The 17,138-nt window shown below is 58.9% G+C and overlaps 3 protein-coding genes across 3 annotated transcripts; 2 read left to right on the forward strand and 1 right to left on the reverse strand.

Moving 5' to 3' along the window:
- Nucleotides 1-143: 143 nt before the first annotated feature.
- On the forward strand, nucleotides 144-4,245 carry APEX1 (apurinic/apyrimidinic endodeoxyribonuclease 1). Its single transcript, XM_034072511.1, has 4 exons — nucleotides 144-150; nucleotides 426-580; nucleotides 1,706-1,898; nucleotides 3,731-4,245. Exons 1-4 carry the CDS (start codon nucleotides 144-146, stop codon nucleotides 4,243-4,245), a joined length of 870 nt encoding a protein of 289 aa, XP_033928402.1.
- A 1,425-nt stretch (nucleotides 4,246-5,670) lies between these two features.
- Nucleotides 5,671-9,525, reverse strand: PIP4P1 (phosphatidylinositol-4,5-bisphosphate 4-phosphatase 1). Its single transcript, XM_034072516.1, has 7 exons — nucleotides 9,458-9,525; nucleotides 9,161-9,342; nucleotides 8,853-8,959; nucleotides 8,100-8,205; nucleotides 7,277-7,329; nucleotides 7,101-7,191; nucleotides 5,671-6,551 (listed from the first exon to the last, which is right to left on the reverse strand). Exons 1-7 carry the CDS (start codon nucleotides 9,516-9,518, stop codon nucleotides 6,408-6,410), a joined length of 744 nt encoding a protein of 247 aa, XP_033928407.1. The 5' UTR covers nucleotides 9,519-9,525; the 3' UTR covers nucleotides 5,671-6,407.
- Nucleotides 9,526-10,229: 704 nt separating this feature from the next.
- PNP (purine nucleoside phosphorylase) lies at nucleotides 10,230-17,090 on the forward strand. The gene is made up of 6 exons (XM_034072515.1): nucleotides 10,230-10,272; nucleotides 10,400-10,563; nucleotides 11,492-11,595; nucleotides 13,453-13,628; nucleotides 14,580-14,761; nucleotides 16,339-17,090. Exons 1-6 carry the CDS (start codon nucleotides 10,262-10,264, stop codon nucleotides 16,635-16,637), a joined length of 936 nt encoding a protein of 311 aa, XP_033928406.1. The 5' UTR covers nucleotides 10,230-10,261; the 3' UTR covers nucleotides 16,638-17,090.
- Nucleotides 17,091-17,138: the final 48 nt, after the last annotated feature.

Here is a 17,138-nt window from a genome sequence, read left to right on the forward strand (position 1 = left end):
GATGCTAATGGATCCTATGGGTCCCAATGCATCCCAATGGATCCAATGCACCCCAATGCATCCCAATGGATCCAATGCACCCCAATGCATCCCAATGGATCCAACCCATCCCAATGCACCCCAATGGGCCCCAATGCATCCCAATGGATGGTAATGGATCCAATGCACCCCAATGCATCCCAATGGATCCAATGCATCTCAATGCACCCCAATGGTTCCCAATGCATCCCAATGGATCCAATGCATCCCAATACATCCTAATGATTCCAATGGATCCCAATGCATTCTAACACATCCAATGGACCCCAATAAACCCCAATGCCCCCCAATGGATCCAATGCATCCCAATGCACCCCAATGGATCCAATGCATCCCAATGCACCCCAATGCACCCTAATGCCCCCCAACGTTCACCCCTCCCGCAGGTGCCGCGGCCAAGCGCAGCCGCGAGTCCGCGGTGCCGCTGCCGGAGGAGACGCCCGTGCGGGAGGTGGCTCCGAGCGGGAAACGCGTCGGGATGCGCCTGGTGTCCTGGAACGTGGCGGGACTGAGGGCCTGGCTGCGCAAGGGGGGGCTCAAGGTGGGGGGGGGAGGGGGGGGGGAGGGGGGGGGGAGGGGGGGGGGATGGGGGGGGAGGGGGGTCGGGATGCGCCTGGTGTCCTGGAACGTGGCGGGACTGAGGGCCTGGCTGCGCAAGGGGGGGCTGAAGGTGGGGGGGGATGGGGGGGGGGGGGGATGGGGGGGGGAGGGGGGTCGGGATGCGCCTGGTGTCCTGGAACGTGGCGGGACTGAGGGCCTGGCTGCGCAAGGGGGGGCTCAAGGTGGGGGGGGGATGGGGGGATGGGGGGGGGGAGGGGGGGGTGGGGGGGGGGGGGTCGGGATGCGCCTGGTGTCCTGGAACGTGGCGGGACTGAGGGCCTGGCTGCGCAAGGGGGGGCTGAAGGTGGGGGGGGGATGGGGGGGGATGGGGGAGGGGGGATGGGGGGGATGGGGATATAGGGGGGAAATGGGGATATATGGGGGGGAAATGGGGGTTTTGGGGGGGGAAATGGGGATTTTGGGAAAAAATGGGGATTTTGGGTGGGAAAATGGGACTTTGGGGGGGGAAATGGGGGTTTTGGGGGGGAAATGGGGGTTTTGAGGGGGGAAATGGGGATTTTGGGGGGGAAATGGGGATTTTGGGGGGGGAAATGGGGGTTTTAGGGGGGAAAAGAAGGATTTTGGGGGGGAAATGGGGATTTTGGGGGGGAAATGGGGGTTTTGGGGGGTGGAAATGGAGGTTTTGGGGGGGAAATGGGGATTTTGGGTGGGAAAATGGGAGTTTTGGGTGGGGAAAAAGGCAATTTTGGGGAAAAGTGGGAATTTCGTGTGGGGAAATGGGAATTTGGGGGGAGAAAAGAGGGAATTTGGGGGGAAAATGGGATTTTAGGGTGGGAAATGGGAATTTTTTGGGGAAAAAAGGGGATTTGGGGGAAATGGGGATTTGCAGTGGGAAAATGGGGGTTTTGGATGGGAAAAGGGAATTTGGGGGGTGAAAACCACCCATTTTTCCCTCAAAACCACCAATTTTTGGTTGAAAACCCCCATTTTTGCATCCAAAACCCCCATTTTCGGGTGCTCAGACCCCATTTTTGGGTCCAAACCCCCCATTTTCGTGTCTGAACCCCCCATTCTCCATGCCCTAACCTCTCCCCATCACCCTCAGTGGGTCCAGGACGCAGCCCCAGACGTGCTGTGCCTGCAGGAGACCAAGTGTGGGGCAGAGTCTGTGCCCCCCGAGGTGCGGGACCTGCAGGCTCTGCCCCACCAGTACTGGGCCAGCCCCGAGGGGAAGCCTGGGTACAGTGGGGTAGGGCTGCTGTGCCGCTGCGAGCCCCTGCGGGTCACATATGGCATCGGTGAGCAGATACATTGACATACATTGAGCCCTATGGACACCCATTGGTACCCATTGACTGCCATTGGTACCCATTGACACCCATTGACTGCCATTGATCCCTATTGATCCCTATTGACACCCATTGATCTATATTGATACCCATTGACACCTGGGTACAGTGGGGTAGGGCTGCTGTGCCGCTGCGAGCCCCTGCGGGTCACATATGGCATCGGTGAGCAGATACATTGACATACATTGAGCCCTATGGACACCCATTGGTACCCATTGACTGCCATTGGTACCCATTGACACCCACTGACACCCATTGATACCCATTGATCCCTATTGACACCCATTGATCTATATTGATACCCATTGACACCTGGGTACAGTGGGGTAGGGCTGCTGTGCCGCTGCGAGCCCCTGCGGGTCACATATGGCATCGGTGAGCAGATACATGGAGCCCTATTGATCCCTATTGACACCCATTGATACCCATTGACTGCCATTGATACCTATTGATCCCTATTGACACCCATTGATACCTATTGACGCCCATTGATACCTATTGACACCCATTGGCACCCATTGACTGCCATTAATACCCATTGACGCCCATTGATACATATTGACACCCATTGATACCCACTGATACCTATTGATGCGTATTGATAACCATTGATACCCATTGACTGTCATTGAGAGCCATTGATACCCATTGAGTGCCATTAGCTCCCATTGACACCCATTGACTATAATTGATGCCCATTGACACCCATTGATACCCATTGACTCCCATTGAACTCCATTGACACCCATTGACCCCCATTGACTATCATTGATCCCATTGACTTCCATTGACACCCATTGACTCCTATTGAACCCCATTGACTGCCATTGATCCCATTGACCCCCATTGATCCCATTGACCCCATTGATCCCATTATACCCCCCCCCACAGACGACCCCGAGCACGACCCCTCCGCCCGCGTCCTGACCGCCGAGTTCCCCTCCTTCTTCGTGGTCTGTGCCTACGTCCCCATTGATGCCCATTGACACCCACTGACCCCCATTGAATCCCATTGACTTCCATTGACACCCATTGACTCCTATTGAACCCCATTGACTGCCATTGATCCCATTGACTCCATTGACGCCCATTGATACCCATTGACATCCATTGACTGCCATTGAACCCACTGACCTCCTTTGAGTCCCATTGACTCCCATTGAGTCCAATTGACCTCCATTGACTCCCATTGAGTCTCATTGACCGCAATTGATCCCATTGACCCCCATTGAGTCCAATTGACTTCCATTGACTCCCATCGATCCCATTGACTCCCATTCACCCCCATTACCCCCCACAGACGACCCCGAGCACGACCCCTCCGCCCGCGTCCTGACCGCCGAGTTCCCCTCCTTCTTCGTGGTCTGCGCCTACGTCCCCATTGATGCCCATTGACACCCACTGACTCCCATTGACACCCACTGACCCCCATTGAGTCCCATTCACCCCCATTGAGTCCCATTGACCGCCATTGATCCCATTGACTTCCATTGACACCCATTGACTCCATTGACTCCTATTGAACCCCATTGACTGCCATTGATCCCATTGACTCCATTGACGCCCATTGATACCCATTGACATCCATTGACTGCCATTGAACCCACTGACCTCCTTTGAGTCCCATTGACTCCCATTGAGTCCAATTGACCTCCATTGACTCCCATTGAGTCTCATTGACCGCAATTGATCCCATTGACCCCCATTGAGTCCCATTGACTTCCATTGACTCCCATTGAGTCCCACTGACCCCCATTCACCCCCATTACCCCCCATTCCAGACGACCCCGAGCACGACCCCTCCGCCCGCGTCCTGACCGCCGAGTTCCCCTCCTTCTTCGTGGTCTGCGCCTACGTCCCCAACGCGGGCCGGGGCCTGACGCGCCTGCAGCCGCGGCTCCGCTTCGACGCCGCCTTCCTCTCCTACCTCTCCCGCTTGGACGCCATCAAACCCGTCGCGCTCGGGGGGGACCTGAACGTGGCGCACACCGAGCTGGACCTCCGCCATCCGTCCGCTAACCGGCGCTCACCCGGGTTCACGGATGAGGAGCGTCGCGGGATGGACGCCATCTTGGCCGCGGGGTTCCTGGATGCCTTCAGGGTGATGTACCCCGCGCTGCCCCACGCGTACACCTTCTGGACCTACTTGGGGGGCGCGAGGGAGAGGAATGTGGGGTGGAGGTTGGATTACTTCCTCATCTCCGAGCGCCTGAGGCCGGCGCTGTGCGACTGTAAGATCAGGCCCAGGGTGATGGGGAGTGATCATTGTCCTGTGGAGCTGTACCTGGCGCTGTAGGGGGGGGGTGGGGGGGTTATGGGGAGCTATGGGGGGGTTATGGGTCTGTATGGGGTGGTTATGGGGGGATATGGGTCTCTATGGGGTGTTTATGGGTCTCTATGGGGTGGTTATGTGGTGGTTATGGGTCTCTATGGGGTGTTTATGGGGAGCTATGGGGGGGTTATGGGTCTCTATGGGGTGGTTATGGGGGGGTTATGGGTCTCTATGGGGCGGTTATGAGTCACTATGGGGTGGTTATGGGTCTCTATGGGGTGTTTATGGGTCACTATGGGGGGTATGGGTCTCTATGGGGTGGTTATGGGGGGATATGGGGGTTATGAGGGGCTTATGGGTTTCTATTGGGGGGTTATGGGTCATTATAGGGGGGTTATGAGGGGTTATGTGTGATTATGGTGGGCTACCGGTCAGTTATGGGTCGCTATGGGGGGGATATGGGGGGTTATAGGGGGGTTATGGGTCACTATGGGGGGGTTATGGGTCATTATAGGGGCTTTATTGGTTATTATGGGGTGGTTATGGGTGGTTATAGGGGGTTTATGGGTTATTATGGGGGGGTTATAGGTCATTATGGGGCGTTATGGGGTGGTTATAGGGGGGTTATGGGGGGATAGGGGTCAGAAGTGGTGCTAAAATGGGGGTGAATAGGGTTTAGATGGGGTCTAGGGAGTGCTTATGTTGGTTTATGGGTCATTATGGGGTGATTATGGGGGGTTATAGGGGGATTATGGGGGGCTGTGGGTCTGAAGTGGTGCTAAAATGGGGGTAAATAGGTTTAGATGGGGTTATTATGGTCTGTATTGGATTAATATGGGACTATGCTCTTGTAGTGGGGTTATTATGGGGTGATGATGGGTTTAGATGCGGTTCTTATGGTGCAGAATGGGTCCAAATGGCCAGAAATGGGGCTTAGATGCGGTTATTATGGTCTGTATGGCACCCAAAAAGGCCCTAAATGGACCCAAAATGGGCCTTAGATGGGGTTATTATGGTCTGTATGATCTTATGGGGCTTTGTATGGTCATAGTCTCCTATAAACGATTCTGAATAGGTTTTTTAATGGGGTTGTTATGGTCTGTATTGTGTCAAAATGAGGCTGAGTTGGGCTTTAATGCGGTTATTATGGTCCAGATGGGACAAAAATGGCCCTAAATGGACCCAAAATGGGGCCAAATTGGGTTTAGATGGGGTTATTATGGTCTAGATGGGACCTATATGGGGTTATGTGGGTGCTATGGAGCTTAATGGGCCTTATAATGGGGTTATTATAGTCTATATGGCATCAAAATGTCCATCAATGGGCCCTAAATTGGGTTTATGTGGGGTTATTATGGTCTGTGTTGGGTCATTATGGGGGGAAATGGGGTTTGGTGGGGTTATTATGGTCTGTATGGGCCCAAAATGGCCCTAAATGAGAGAGCCATCGTCATTCAATGGGGCTCTATTGGGGTGGCCCCACTCCCCCTCTCCTCCATCCCCCATTGCATGCTGGGAAGGGAGTGGGGAGCATGCGGATAGGGTGAGTCCAAGATGGCCGCCGCCATGGAGGGCGTGAGAATCCAAGATGGCCGCCGCCACGAGGGGTGTCAGTCCAAGATGGCCGCTGTCATGGTGGGGGAAGGGGGTGAGTCCAAGATGGCCGCCTCCATAGGGAGGTTGATTCAAGATGGCTGCCGCTATGTGGAGCGTGAGTCCAAGATGGCCGCCTCCATGAGGGTATGGATTCAAGATGGCTGCCGTCATGTGGTGGGGGCTGAGTCCAAGATGGCCGCCTCCATGGGGAGATCGATTCAACACGGCTGCCTCTATGGGGTTCGCGAATCCAAGATGGCTGCCGTCATGTGGAGATAGATTCAAGATGGCTGCCGGTACGGGGAGCATGAGTCCAAGATGGCTGCTGTCATGTGGTGGGGGTTCAATCCAAGATGGCTGCCTCCATGGGAGTATGGATTCAAGATGTCTGCCGCTATGGGGAGCGCAGCTCCAAGATGGCCGCCGTCACGTGTTCAGGATGAGTCCAAGATGGCCGCCTCCACGGGGGTGTCATCCAACATGGCCGCCCCCTTAGAGCACGACGCCAAGATGGCGGCCTTCCACGCCCCTCCCACCTCCATGGGGCCAATCAGAGCCTCCGCCTGGCGTCACGTGACCCCGTCAGCCAATCAGGGCCGGGCGGGCAGGGCGCGGCTGACCCGCACGCAGCCCCAATAGGCTGCCCGCAGCAGGCAGGCCCCTGACCCCGCCCCCAGCAGGGCCCAGCCCGCGTGCAGGGGGCGGAGCTTCCGCGACACCCCCCACGTCAGCACCTGATTGGACGAGAGGGGGGGGAAGGGGCGGGGCCGAGTCAAGGACACGCCCCCTTAGCCCCCATTGGCCCCTTTAGGCCCCTCCCACTTCCACCTCCCATTGACCCCCTATAGAGCCCCATTTAAGCCCCGCCCCTTGACCCCCATTGGCCCCTTTAAGCCACACCCCCCACTCCCCATTGGCTCCCATTAGACTCCCATTAAGCCCCTCCCACTCCCATTGAAACCCCCCACAAACCACGCCCCTTAATGCCCATTGGCTCCCTCTAGGCCACGCCCCCCCTTAAGCCCCTCCCACTATCAGCCCCATTGATACCCCTCATAAGCCCCGCCCCTTAACACCCATTGGCCCCTTTAAGCCACGCCCCCTTCCACTCCCACCCTAGGGGGCGCCATAGTGCTGCCCCCCCCTTCCCTTTCCCCCTCTCCCATTGGCTGCCACTCCTCCCATTGGCCCCGCCCCCTCCCTAAGCCGCTCTCCCATTGGCTGAGCGCCCCCTTAAGCCCCGCCCCCTTTAAGCCCCGCCCCCTTTAAGCCCCGCCCCTCACCGCCAGCCCCGTGGCCGCCCCGGCCATGAGCAGCGCCAGGAGGAGGCAGCAGAGGCAGCGTCGCCGCGGCAACCGCCGGCCAATGGCGGACCTGGGGGGCGATGACGTCATCAGAAAGGGGAGGGGCTTGTGGAATAAGCCCCGCCCCCGGTTTTAAGGGTCACGTGACTACTTACACCTTGCGGCAGTGCGGGCAGCGGGCGAGGGCGCGGTCGGAGAGCTCGGCCCACTGTAAGAGATGGGACCCATTGCTATGGGGCTGGACCCATAGAGAGGGCATGGGACCCATATATAGGGGGCTGGGACCTATATCTATGGGGTAGGAGCCATATATAGGGGATGGGATTCATACATACAGGATGGGACCCATAACTATGGGGTGAGACCCACATCTATGGGGCTGGGACCCATATATTGGGGATGGGACATACCTGTAGGGGACTGAACCCATATATAGGGGGCAGGAACATACAACTGTGGGGATGAGACATGCATATAGGGGGCTAGGATGGATATATGTGGAACTGGGATCAACATCCATGAGGCTGGACCTATATATAGGGAATGGGACTCTTATATAGGGGATAGAACCCATGTATAGGGGACAGGGACCCACAGGTATGGGGCTAGAACCCACATCTATGAGGCTGTGACAAATATAGAGAGCATGGGACCCAAATCTATGGGTCTGGACCCATATATAAAGGACAGGACCCATATGTAGGGATCTGAGACCCACATATATGGGGCTGGGACCCACATCTATGGGTCTGGACACATATATAGAGAATGGAACCCCTATGTACGGACATGAGACTCACATCTATGAGGCTGGGACCCACATCTATAGGTCTGGACCCATATATAGAGAACAGAACCCATATGTAGGCATCTGGGACCCAAATCTATGGGACTGGGACCCATCTATAGGGTATGGGACTCATCTATAGGGCACATCTATATGTGTGTGTCCTCCCCACCACCAGGGGGAGCTCTCACCAGGAAGGGGCCCCCGCAGTGCCCACAGGCCACGCGCACACCCCCTGCTGGCGGCTCCGGGCTGGCGGCTCCGGCCTGGACTGGGCCCAGGTTAATGATGCGCTTGCTATGGGGAAATATAGGGACCCATAGAGACCCCATAGGGACCCATAGAGACCCATAGGGACACATAGAGACACATAGAGACACATAGAGACACATAGAGACCCCATAGAGCCCCACAGAGCCAGATAGAGACCCATAGCGCCCCATAGGGACCCATAGAGACCCCATAGAGACCCATAGAGACCCCATAGAGCCCCTTAGAGACCTATAGACACCCCATAGAGACCCTACAGAGCCCCATAGAGAGCCATACAGACCCCACAGCGCCCCATAGAGACCCCATTGAGACCCATAGAGCCCCATAGCACCCCATAGAGCCCCTTAGAGACCCATAGAGATCCTATAGAGCCCCATAGAGACCCACAGACACCCCATAGAGACCCATAGGGACACATAGAGACCCATAGGTACCCATAGAGACCCAATAGAGACCCATAGGGACCCATAGAGACCCCATACAGACCCATACAGACCCCATAGAGACCCATACAGACCCCATAGAGACCCATACAGACCCCATAGAGACCCCATAGAGACCCCACAGCGCCCCAGAGAGACCCATAGAAACCCCATTGAGACCCACAGAGCCCCATACCACCCCATAGCACCCCATAGAGACCCCATAGAGCCCCATAGAGACCCACATACCAGTACGGCCGAGGACAGGCAATGCGCTGGGCAGCCCCGCTGCAGACCAGCAGGCAGTTACAAGGGCACCTCACGTACTTCTTCCCAGCGGGGGCCGTCCTGATTGGCTGCGGGTACCACAGGGGGCGGGGCTTAACCTCAGGCCACGCCCCCTCTCCCATTCCCTTACCCCCCCCCCATTGGGTGCGGCCACGCCCCCTTTGAGACCACGCCCCCTCCCATATAAGGCTCCATAGCTTAGCCCCGCCCCCTCCCTTAAGCCCCGCCCCCTTTTAGGCCCCGCCCCCCTTTAGGCCCCGCCCCCTCACCGTGGCCTCCCCGCAGGCTCCGCACTTGACCACGTGCTGGTGCCCTTTGCCCTCCACGCTGATTGGCCGCTGGCACACGCGGCACGTGACCGAGGGGCCGGCCCCGCCCACCCCTTCGCTTCCGCCTCCGGCCCCGCCCCCTTCCGGGCTGACCAATGGCGAGTAAGGGGGCGGGGCCTCACCTGTAAAGGTAAATGGGGGGGGGGGATGGACAGCGATGGGAACAGCGCTAGGCCCCGCCCCCTTTACCCCCCCTTAGCCCCGCCCCCATTTAAGCCCCGCCCCCTCCTCACTCACCCGGTGCCCCCCCCGGCCCCGGTTCCACCGGTAACAGCGGCGAGCGCTCCCCGTCCGCCATGATGATGCCGCGGCCGCGCCCCCCGGCCTCTCATTGGCCCGCTCGCGTCACGTGGGCGGCGCGCTGCGCGCCTCCCATTGGCCGGCGCTGCGCACGTGACACCGTCCGCCGTTGCTAAGCGACCGCCCCCCACCCACCCGGGCTTCACCCGCTTCCCATTGGTCGGCGCGCGTCACGTGACCCACGTATCCCCGCCCCCTCGTTGCTAAGCAACCGTCGCGCACTCCCATTGGCTGCGCGCTGCCCACCCCGTTGCTAAGCGACCGCTTTCTCCGCCTCCTATTGGCCAGCGCACGCACGTGACTCGCCCCTGTCCCGCCCACCTCCGTTGCTATGCGACCGCCGCGCCCTCCCATTGGCTGCTTTCTCCCCTCCCTTGTTTCCATAGCAACGCTCCGCGCTCTCCCATTGGCTTACGCGACACCTCCTCGCCTTCCTATTGGCCAGCGCGCAGCCGTGCCCTCCGCCAAGCCCCTCCCACCTCCGTTGCTAAGCGACCGCCTCGCCCTCCCATTGGCTGCGCGCTCCCGCGTGACCTCCCCAGCGCCCCTCCCACCTCCGTTGCTAAGCGACCGCCTCGCCCTCCCATTGGCCGCGCTCCTCCACCTCCCCCTCCCCACCCCCGTTGCCGTAGCGACGCGGCTCTGATTGGCTGCCGGGGGCGGCGTGCGCGCTGACGTCACGCGTGGGGGGGTGCGCACCCTATATAAGCGCGGCTCCCTCAGAGCCCCTGAGGTAATACCATGGACGCTAGGTGAGGCGCGCTCGCTGTGGGCGGGGCTTAAGGTGGGAGGGGCGTGTGGCTCAGCCAATGGGGACGGAGGAGGGGATGGGCTGAGCCAATGGGAAGCGAGGACTGACTTATGGGTCCTGCCCCATAGCTACGAGGCCTGCGCGGAGGCCGCGGCCTGGCTCCGGGCCCGGCTGAAGCAGGCGCCGGTTGTGGGGCTCGTGTGCGGCTCCGGCCTCGGGGCCCTGGCCCAGGAGCTGCAGCAGCCGCAGAGCTTCGACTATGGGGACATCCCTCACTTCCCTCGGAGCACCGGTGAGCGCTATGGGGCGGCTATGGGGCGATATGGGGTGATATGGGGTTCTATGGGTGTCTATGGGGGTCTATGGGGTGTCTATGGGTCTCTATGGGGCTCTATGGGGTGTCTATGGGGTTCTATGGGTGTCTATGGGGGTCTATAGGGTGCCTATGGAGGGCTATGGGGGGTGCAGGCAGCGCTGCGGCGCGGCCTCCAGGGGGCGGTATAGTGCTGCGAGGGGGCGGGGCCAGCGGAGGACACGCCCCCTGTGCTATGGGCTATTGGGGGCTATGGGCTCTATGGGGGTCTAATGGGGATCTATGGGGGGAATGGGGGTATTATGGGGTCTGTGGGGTGGCTATAGGGGTCTATGGGGTGTCTATGGGGCTCTATGGGGTTCTATAGGTTGGTAGTGGGGCTCTATAGGGTTCTAATGTGGGTCTGATGGGGTCTATGTGGTTCTATGAGGGGATACAGAGGTAGTATGGGTCACTATGGGGTGTCTATGGGGCTCTGGGGTGTCTATGGGGCTCGATGGGGTGTCTATGGGGCTTTATGGGGTTCTAATAGGGGTCTGATGGGGTTCTATGCAGTTATATGGGGGTATTATGAAGGTCTATGGGGGTCTAAGGGGGTTTCATGGGCTTCTAATGGGGTCTCTATGGGTTCTCTATGGGTTCTCTATGGGTTCTCTATGGGTTCTCTATGGGTTCTCTATGGGTTCTCTATGGGTTCTCTATGGGGTCTCTATGGGGTCTCTATGGTGTCTCTATGGGGTCTCTATGGGTTCTCTATGGGGTCTCTATGGGGTCTCTATGGGGTCTCTATGGGGTCTCTATGGGGTCTCTATGGGGTCTCTATGGGTCTCTATGGGGTCTCTATGGGGTCTCTATGGGGCTCTATGAGTCTCTATGGGTCTCTATGGGTCTGACCCCTCTCTCTCAGTCCAGGGCCATGCCGGGCGCCTGCTGGTGGGGACCTTGGGGGGCTGCCCCTGTGCAGTGATGCAGGGACGCTTCCACCTCTATGAGGGCTACAGCCCTGCCCAGGTGAGCCCCACACTTATGGGGTTTGCCCCATAGATCCCACTCCCAGCCCCATAGATTCCAGTCCAAGCCCCATAGATCTCAATTCTACACCCTCATAGCTCCAATCCCACCCCTATAGATCCCAATCCGAGCCATGTAGATAGATCCCCATAGCTCCAATCCCATCCCCATAGCTCTCAGCCTTAGAGCTCCCCATAGCTCTCAATTGTACTGCCATAGATCCTCATAGATCCCAATGCCATCCCCATAGCTCCCCATAGATCCCAATCCCATCCTCATAGATCCCAATCCCATTCCCATAGCTCCCTTCAGGGCCCCATAGCTCCTATCCCATCCCCTTTGAACCTATCCCTATAGCTCCCAGTGCCATCCACATAGCTTCCCATAGATCCCAATCCCATCCCCATAGCTCCCCATAGATCCCAATCCCATCCCCATACCTTCCCATAGCTCCCAGCCCCATAGCTCGCAATACCAGGCCCATAGCTTCTCATAGATCCCATCCCCATAGCTCCAATCCCAGCCCCATAGATCCCAATCCCAACTCCATAGATTCCATCCCCATAGACCCCAATCCCATCCCCATATCCCCCATAGCTCCCATCCCATAGCTCCCCATAGCTCCCCATATCCCCCATAGATCCCCATAGCTCCCATCCCATAGCTCCCCATAGCTCCCATCCCCATAGCTCCCATCCCCATAGCTCCCATCCCATATCCCCCATAGCTCCCATCCCCATAGTTCCCATCCCATAGCTTCCCATAGATCCCCATAGCTCTCAATCCCATCCCCATAGCTCCCCATAGCTCCCATCCCATAGCTCCCCATATCCCCCATAGCTCCCATCCCATAGCTCCCCATATCCCCCATAGCTCCCAGCCCCATAGCCCCCTATAGCTCCCCATATCCCCCATAGATCCCCATAGCTCCCATCCCCATAGATCCCTATAGCTCCCAATGCCATCCCCATAGCTCCCATCCCCATAGCTCCCATCCCATAGCTCCCATCCCCATAGCTCCCCATAGCTCCCATCCCCATAGCTCTCAATCCCAGCCCCACAGCTCCCCATATATCCCTATAGCCCCATAGCATTACGGTTGCACCTCCGGTCCCGCAGGTGGCGCTGCCCGTCCGCACCCTGGCCCTGCTGGGCGCTCACACTGTGGTCCTGACCATAGATCCCCATAGCTCCAGCCCCATAGCTCCCAGCCCCATAGCTCCCAGCCCCATAGCTCCCAGCCCCATAGCTCCCAGCCCCATAGCTCCCATAGCTCCCCATATAACCCTATAGCTCCTATAGGTGTACAGTTATACCTCCTGCCCTGCAGGTGGCGCTGCCCGTCCGCACCCTGGCCCTGCTGGGCGCTCACACTGTGGTCCTGACCATAGATCCCCATAGCTCCCATCCCATAGCTCCCAGCCCCATAGCTCCCAGCCCCATAGCTCCCCATAGCTCCCATCCCATAGCTCCCAGCCCCATAGCTCCCCATAGCTCTCAATCCCAGCCCCATAGCTCCCCATATCCCCCATAGCTCCCATCCCCATAGCTCCCAGCCCCATAGCTCCCAGCCCCATAGCTCCCATAGCCCCCCATAGCATTAGGGTTGCACCTCCGGCCCCGCAGGTGGCGCTGCCCGTCCGCACCCTGGCCCTGCTGGGCGCTCACACTGTGGTCCTGACCATAGATCCCCATAGCTCCCAGCCCCATAGCTCCCATCCCCATAGCTCCCAGCCCCATAGCTCCCATCCCCATATCCCCCATAGATCCCCATAGCTCCCAGCCCCATAGCTCCCATAGCTCCCCATATAACCCTATAGCTCCTATAGGTGTATGGTTATACCTCCTGCCCTGCAGGTGGCGCTGCCCGTCCGCACCCTGGCCCTGCTGGGCGCTCACACTGTGGTCCTGACCAACGCTGCCGGCAGCCTCCGGGAGGGGCTGGACCCCGGGGACCTGCTGGTGATCAGGGACCACATTGACCTGCCTGGGCTGGCAGGGAGGAGCCCGTTGGTGGGAGCCAATGACAGCAGGTGGGCGGGGCTAAGGGAGCCAATCAGAGCATGGGGTGGGGATAAGGAGCCAATCACAGCAAGGGGGCGGGGCTAAGGGAAGGGGAGGGGCTGGAGGCCAGGGACCTGCTGGTGATCAGGGACCATTGGTGGGAGCCAATGACAGCAGGTGGGCGGGGCTAAGGGGAGCCAATCACAGCAGGGGAAGGGGATAAGGAGCCAATCACAGCAAGGGGGCGGGGATAAGGGAGCCAATCACAGCAAGGGGGCGGGGCTAAAGGGGGCTGAAATGGTGTATTTTGGGGTGAAATTGGGTGTTTTGGGGTGAAAACAGGTATTTTTGGTAAAATTATGGATTTTGGGGTGGAAAATACCGATTTTGGGGTGGAAAAAGGGTGAATTTGGGGTGAAAATCATCGATTTTGGGATGGAAATGGGTATTTTGGGGTGAAAAACACCAATTTTGGGGTGAAAAACACCAATTTTGGGGTGAAAACCACAGATTTTTGGGGTGAAAAAGGGTCATTTTGGGCTGCAAAAGACCAATTTTAGGTTGAAAATGGGTATTTTGGGTCAAAACCCACTGTTTTGGGGCTGATACAGGATATTTTGGGGTGAAAACCACTGATTTTGGGCCAAAAAATGACGATTTTGGGGTAACAAAGGGTATTTTGGGGTGAAACCTACCGATTTTGGGGTGAAAAATGGCGATTTTGGGGTGAAAAATGACGATTTTGGGGTAAAAAAGGGTATTTTGGGGTGAAAAAAGGCGATTTTGGGGTGAAAAATGACGATTTTGGGGTAAAAAAGGGTATTTTGGGGTGAAAAAAGGCGATTTTGGGGTGAAAAATGACGATTTTGGGGTGAAAAATGATGATTTTGGGGTGAAAAAAGGCGATTTTGGGGTGAAAAACGACGATTTTGGGGTGAAAAAGGCTGATTTTGGGCTGATTTGGTCTGTTTCCGGGTCAGGTTCGGGCCTCGCTTCCCCGTCATGGCCGGCGCCTATGACCCCGCCCTCCGGCGCCTCGCTCTGGCGCTGGCCCCGCCCCCCTTGCGCGCACGCGCAGGAGTCTACTGCGGGGTGGGGGGGCCGAGCTACGAGACCCCCGCGGAGTGCGCGCTACTGCGCATGCTCGGGGGGGACGCCGTGGGTGAGTGGGGGGGGGAGCGGGCGGCACTGCGCATGCGCGGAGGGAGGGGTGGGGGGAGCGGGCGGCAGTGCGCATGCGCGGAGGGAGGGGAGGGGGAGTGAGGGGAGGGGGGAGTGAGGGGAGGGGGGAGTGCGCGCTACTGCGCATGCTCGGGGGGACGCCGTGGGTGAGTGGGGGGGGGAGCGGGCGGCGCTGCGCATGCGCGGAGGGAGGGGAGGGGGGAGAAGGGAGGGGGAGTGAGGAGTGCGCGCTACTGCGCATGCTCGGGGGGGACGCCGTGGGTGAGTGGGGGGGGGGGAGCGGGCGGAACTGCGCATGCGCGGAGGGAGGGGAGGGGGGAGGGGGGAGTGAGGAGTGCGCGGCGCTGCGCATGCGCGGAGTGAGGGGAGGGGGGAGTGAGGGGAGGGGGGAGTGAGGGGAGGGGGACTGAGGGGAGGGGGGAGTGAGGGGAGGGGGAGCGCGCGGCACTGCGCAGGCGCGGAGGGAGGGGAGGGGGGAGAGGGGAGGGGGGAGTGAGCGGCACTGCGCATGCGCGGAGGGAGGGGAGGGGGGAGTGAGGGGAGGGGGAGCGGGCGGCACTGCGCATGCGCGGAGGGAGGGGAGGGGGGAGAAGGGAGGGGGAGTGAGGAGTGCGCGCTACTGCGCATGCTCGGGGGGGACGCCGTGGGTGAGTGGGGGGGGGGAGCGGGCGGAACTGCGCATGCGCGGAGGGAGGGGAGGGGGGAGGGGGGAGTGAGGAGTGCGCGGCGCTGCGCATGCGCGGAGTGAGGGGAGGGGGGAGTGAGGGGAGGGGGGAGTGAGGGGAGGGGGACTGAGGGGAGGGGGGAGTGAGGGGAGGGGGAGCGCGCGGCACTGCGCAGGCGCGGAGGGAGGGGAGGGGGGAGAGGGGAGGGGGGAGTGAGCGGCACTGCGCATGCGCGGAGGGAGGGGAGGGGGGAGTGAGGGGAGGGGGAGCGGGCGGCACTGCGCATGCGCGGAGGGAGGGGAGGGGGGAGTGAGGGGAGGGGAGTGAGGGGAGGGGGGAGCGAGCGGAACTGCGCATGCGCGGAGGGAGGGGAGGGGGGAGTGAGGGGAGGGGGAGTGAGCGGCGCTGCGCATGCGCGGAGGGAGGGGAGGGGGGAGTGAGGGGAGGGGGAGTGAGCGGCACTGCGCATGCGCGGAGGGAGGGGAGGGGGGAGTGAGGGGAGGGGGAGCGAGCGGCACTGCGCATGCGCGGATAGAGGGGAGGGGGGAGTGAGGGGAGGGGGAGTGAGGGGAGGGGGAGCGAGCGGCACTGCGCATGCGCGGAGGGAGGGGAGGGGGGAGTGAGGGGAGGGGGAGCGAGGGGCACTGCGCATGCGCGGAGGGACGCGATGGGGGGAGCGCTATAGACACGCTTAAAACATGCTAATTACATGCTAATAACTGAGGGAAATATGCTAATTACATGCTAATTATATAGTAAGCATTATGCACCTCATTTTCCATGTCCTTTCCCCCCCTTTAAACCCCTTTTTTACCCATTTCAATAGCACATAATTATCACATAATTAGCATGTAATTTGCATGTAATTTGCATACATTTAACCCCCCCATAGGCATGAGCACAGTGGCAGAGGCAGCAGCCGCTCGCCACTGCGGCCTGCGGGTCCTGGGCCTCTCCCTCATCACCAACGCGGCCGCCAGCCATGAGGAGGAGGAGGAGGAAGGCCCCGAACACGCTAAGGACATGGAACATGCTAAGGAACATGCTAAGGAACATGCTAAGGAACATGCTAAGGACACAGAACATGCTAAGGACAAGGCCCATCAGGAGGTGCTGGATGCAGCCCAGGCCGGAGCCAGGCTCCTGGCCCAGCTGCTGTTAGCGCTGGCACCGCGACTGCAACACGTGTAGGACACGCTAATGACATGCTAATGACATGCTAAGGACACGCTATAGGGCTCAGGGGGGTCTATCCTGTGGTATTCCTATGGAGATTCCATGTTATTCCCATGTAGTTTGTGGGGGTCAATGGGTTTGGGTCCTGTGTTGTTCCTATGTAGACCCCATGTAATTCCCATGTAGATCCCATGTAATTCCCATGTAGATCCCATGTGATTCCCATGTAGATCCCATGTGATTACCATGTAGTTGATGGGGCTTAATGCTTTGGATCCTATGTTATTCCCATGTAGATCCATGTAGTTGATGGGGCTCAATGGTGTCGATCCTGTGTTATTCCCATGTAGATCCATGTTAATCCCATGTAGATCCTATGACATTCCCATGTAGTTGATGGGGCTTAATGGTTTCAATCCCATGTTATTCCCATGTTGATTCCATGTAGTTGATGGGCTCAATGCTGTCGATCCCATGTTATTACCATGTAGATCCCATGTTATTCCCATGTAGTTG

Source organism: Melopsittacus undulatus, chromosome 30 (assembly GCF_012275295.1).
Source record: "Melopsittacus undulatus isolate bMelUnd1 chromosome 30, bMelUnd1.mat.Z, whole genome shotgun sequence".
In the NCBI taxonomy this organism is placed as follows: Eukaryota; Metazoa; Chordata; class Aves; order Psittaciformes; family Psittaculidae; genus Melopsittacus; species Melopsittacus undulatus.

Excerpts from the sequence above, each read along its gene's own strand:
- APEX1 (XM_034072511.1), top strand. Across the intron at positions 581-1,705 it reads TGCGCAAGGGGGGGCTCAAG|TGGGTCCAGGACGCAGCCCC; the intron begins GTGGGGGGGGGA and ends CATCACCCTCAG. Across the intron at positions 1,899-3,730 it reads GCGGGTCACATATGGCATCG|ACGACCCCGAGCACGACCCC; the intron begins GTGAGCAGATAC and ends CCCCCATTCCAG.
- PIP4P1 (XM_034072516.1), bottom strand. The coding sequence starts at position 9,518 with ATGGCGGACGGGGAGCGCTCGCCGCTGTTACCGGTGGAACCGGGGCCG. Across the intron at positions 9,343-9,457 it reads GGGGCCGGGGGGGGCACCGG|GTGAGGCCCCGCCCCCTTAC; the intron begins GTGAGTGAGGAG and ends TTACCTTTACAG. Across the intron at positions 8,206-8,852 it reads GCCTGTCCTCGGCCGTACTG|CAAGCGCATCATTAACCTGG; the intron begins GTATGTGGGTCT and ends ATTTCCCCATAG.
- PNP (XM_034072515.1), top strand. Across the intron at positions 10,564-11,491 it reads TCACTTCCCTCGGAGCACCG|TCCAGGGCCATGCCGGGCGC; the intron begins GTGAGCGCTATG and ends CCTCTCTCTCAG. Across the intron at positions 14,762-16,338 it reads GCTCGGGGGGGACGCCGTGG|GCATGAGCACAGTGGCAGAG; the intron begins GTGAGTGGGGGG and ends ACCCCCCCATAG.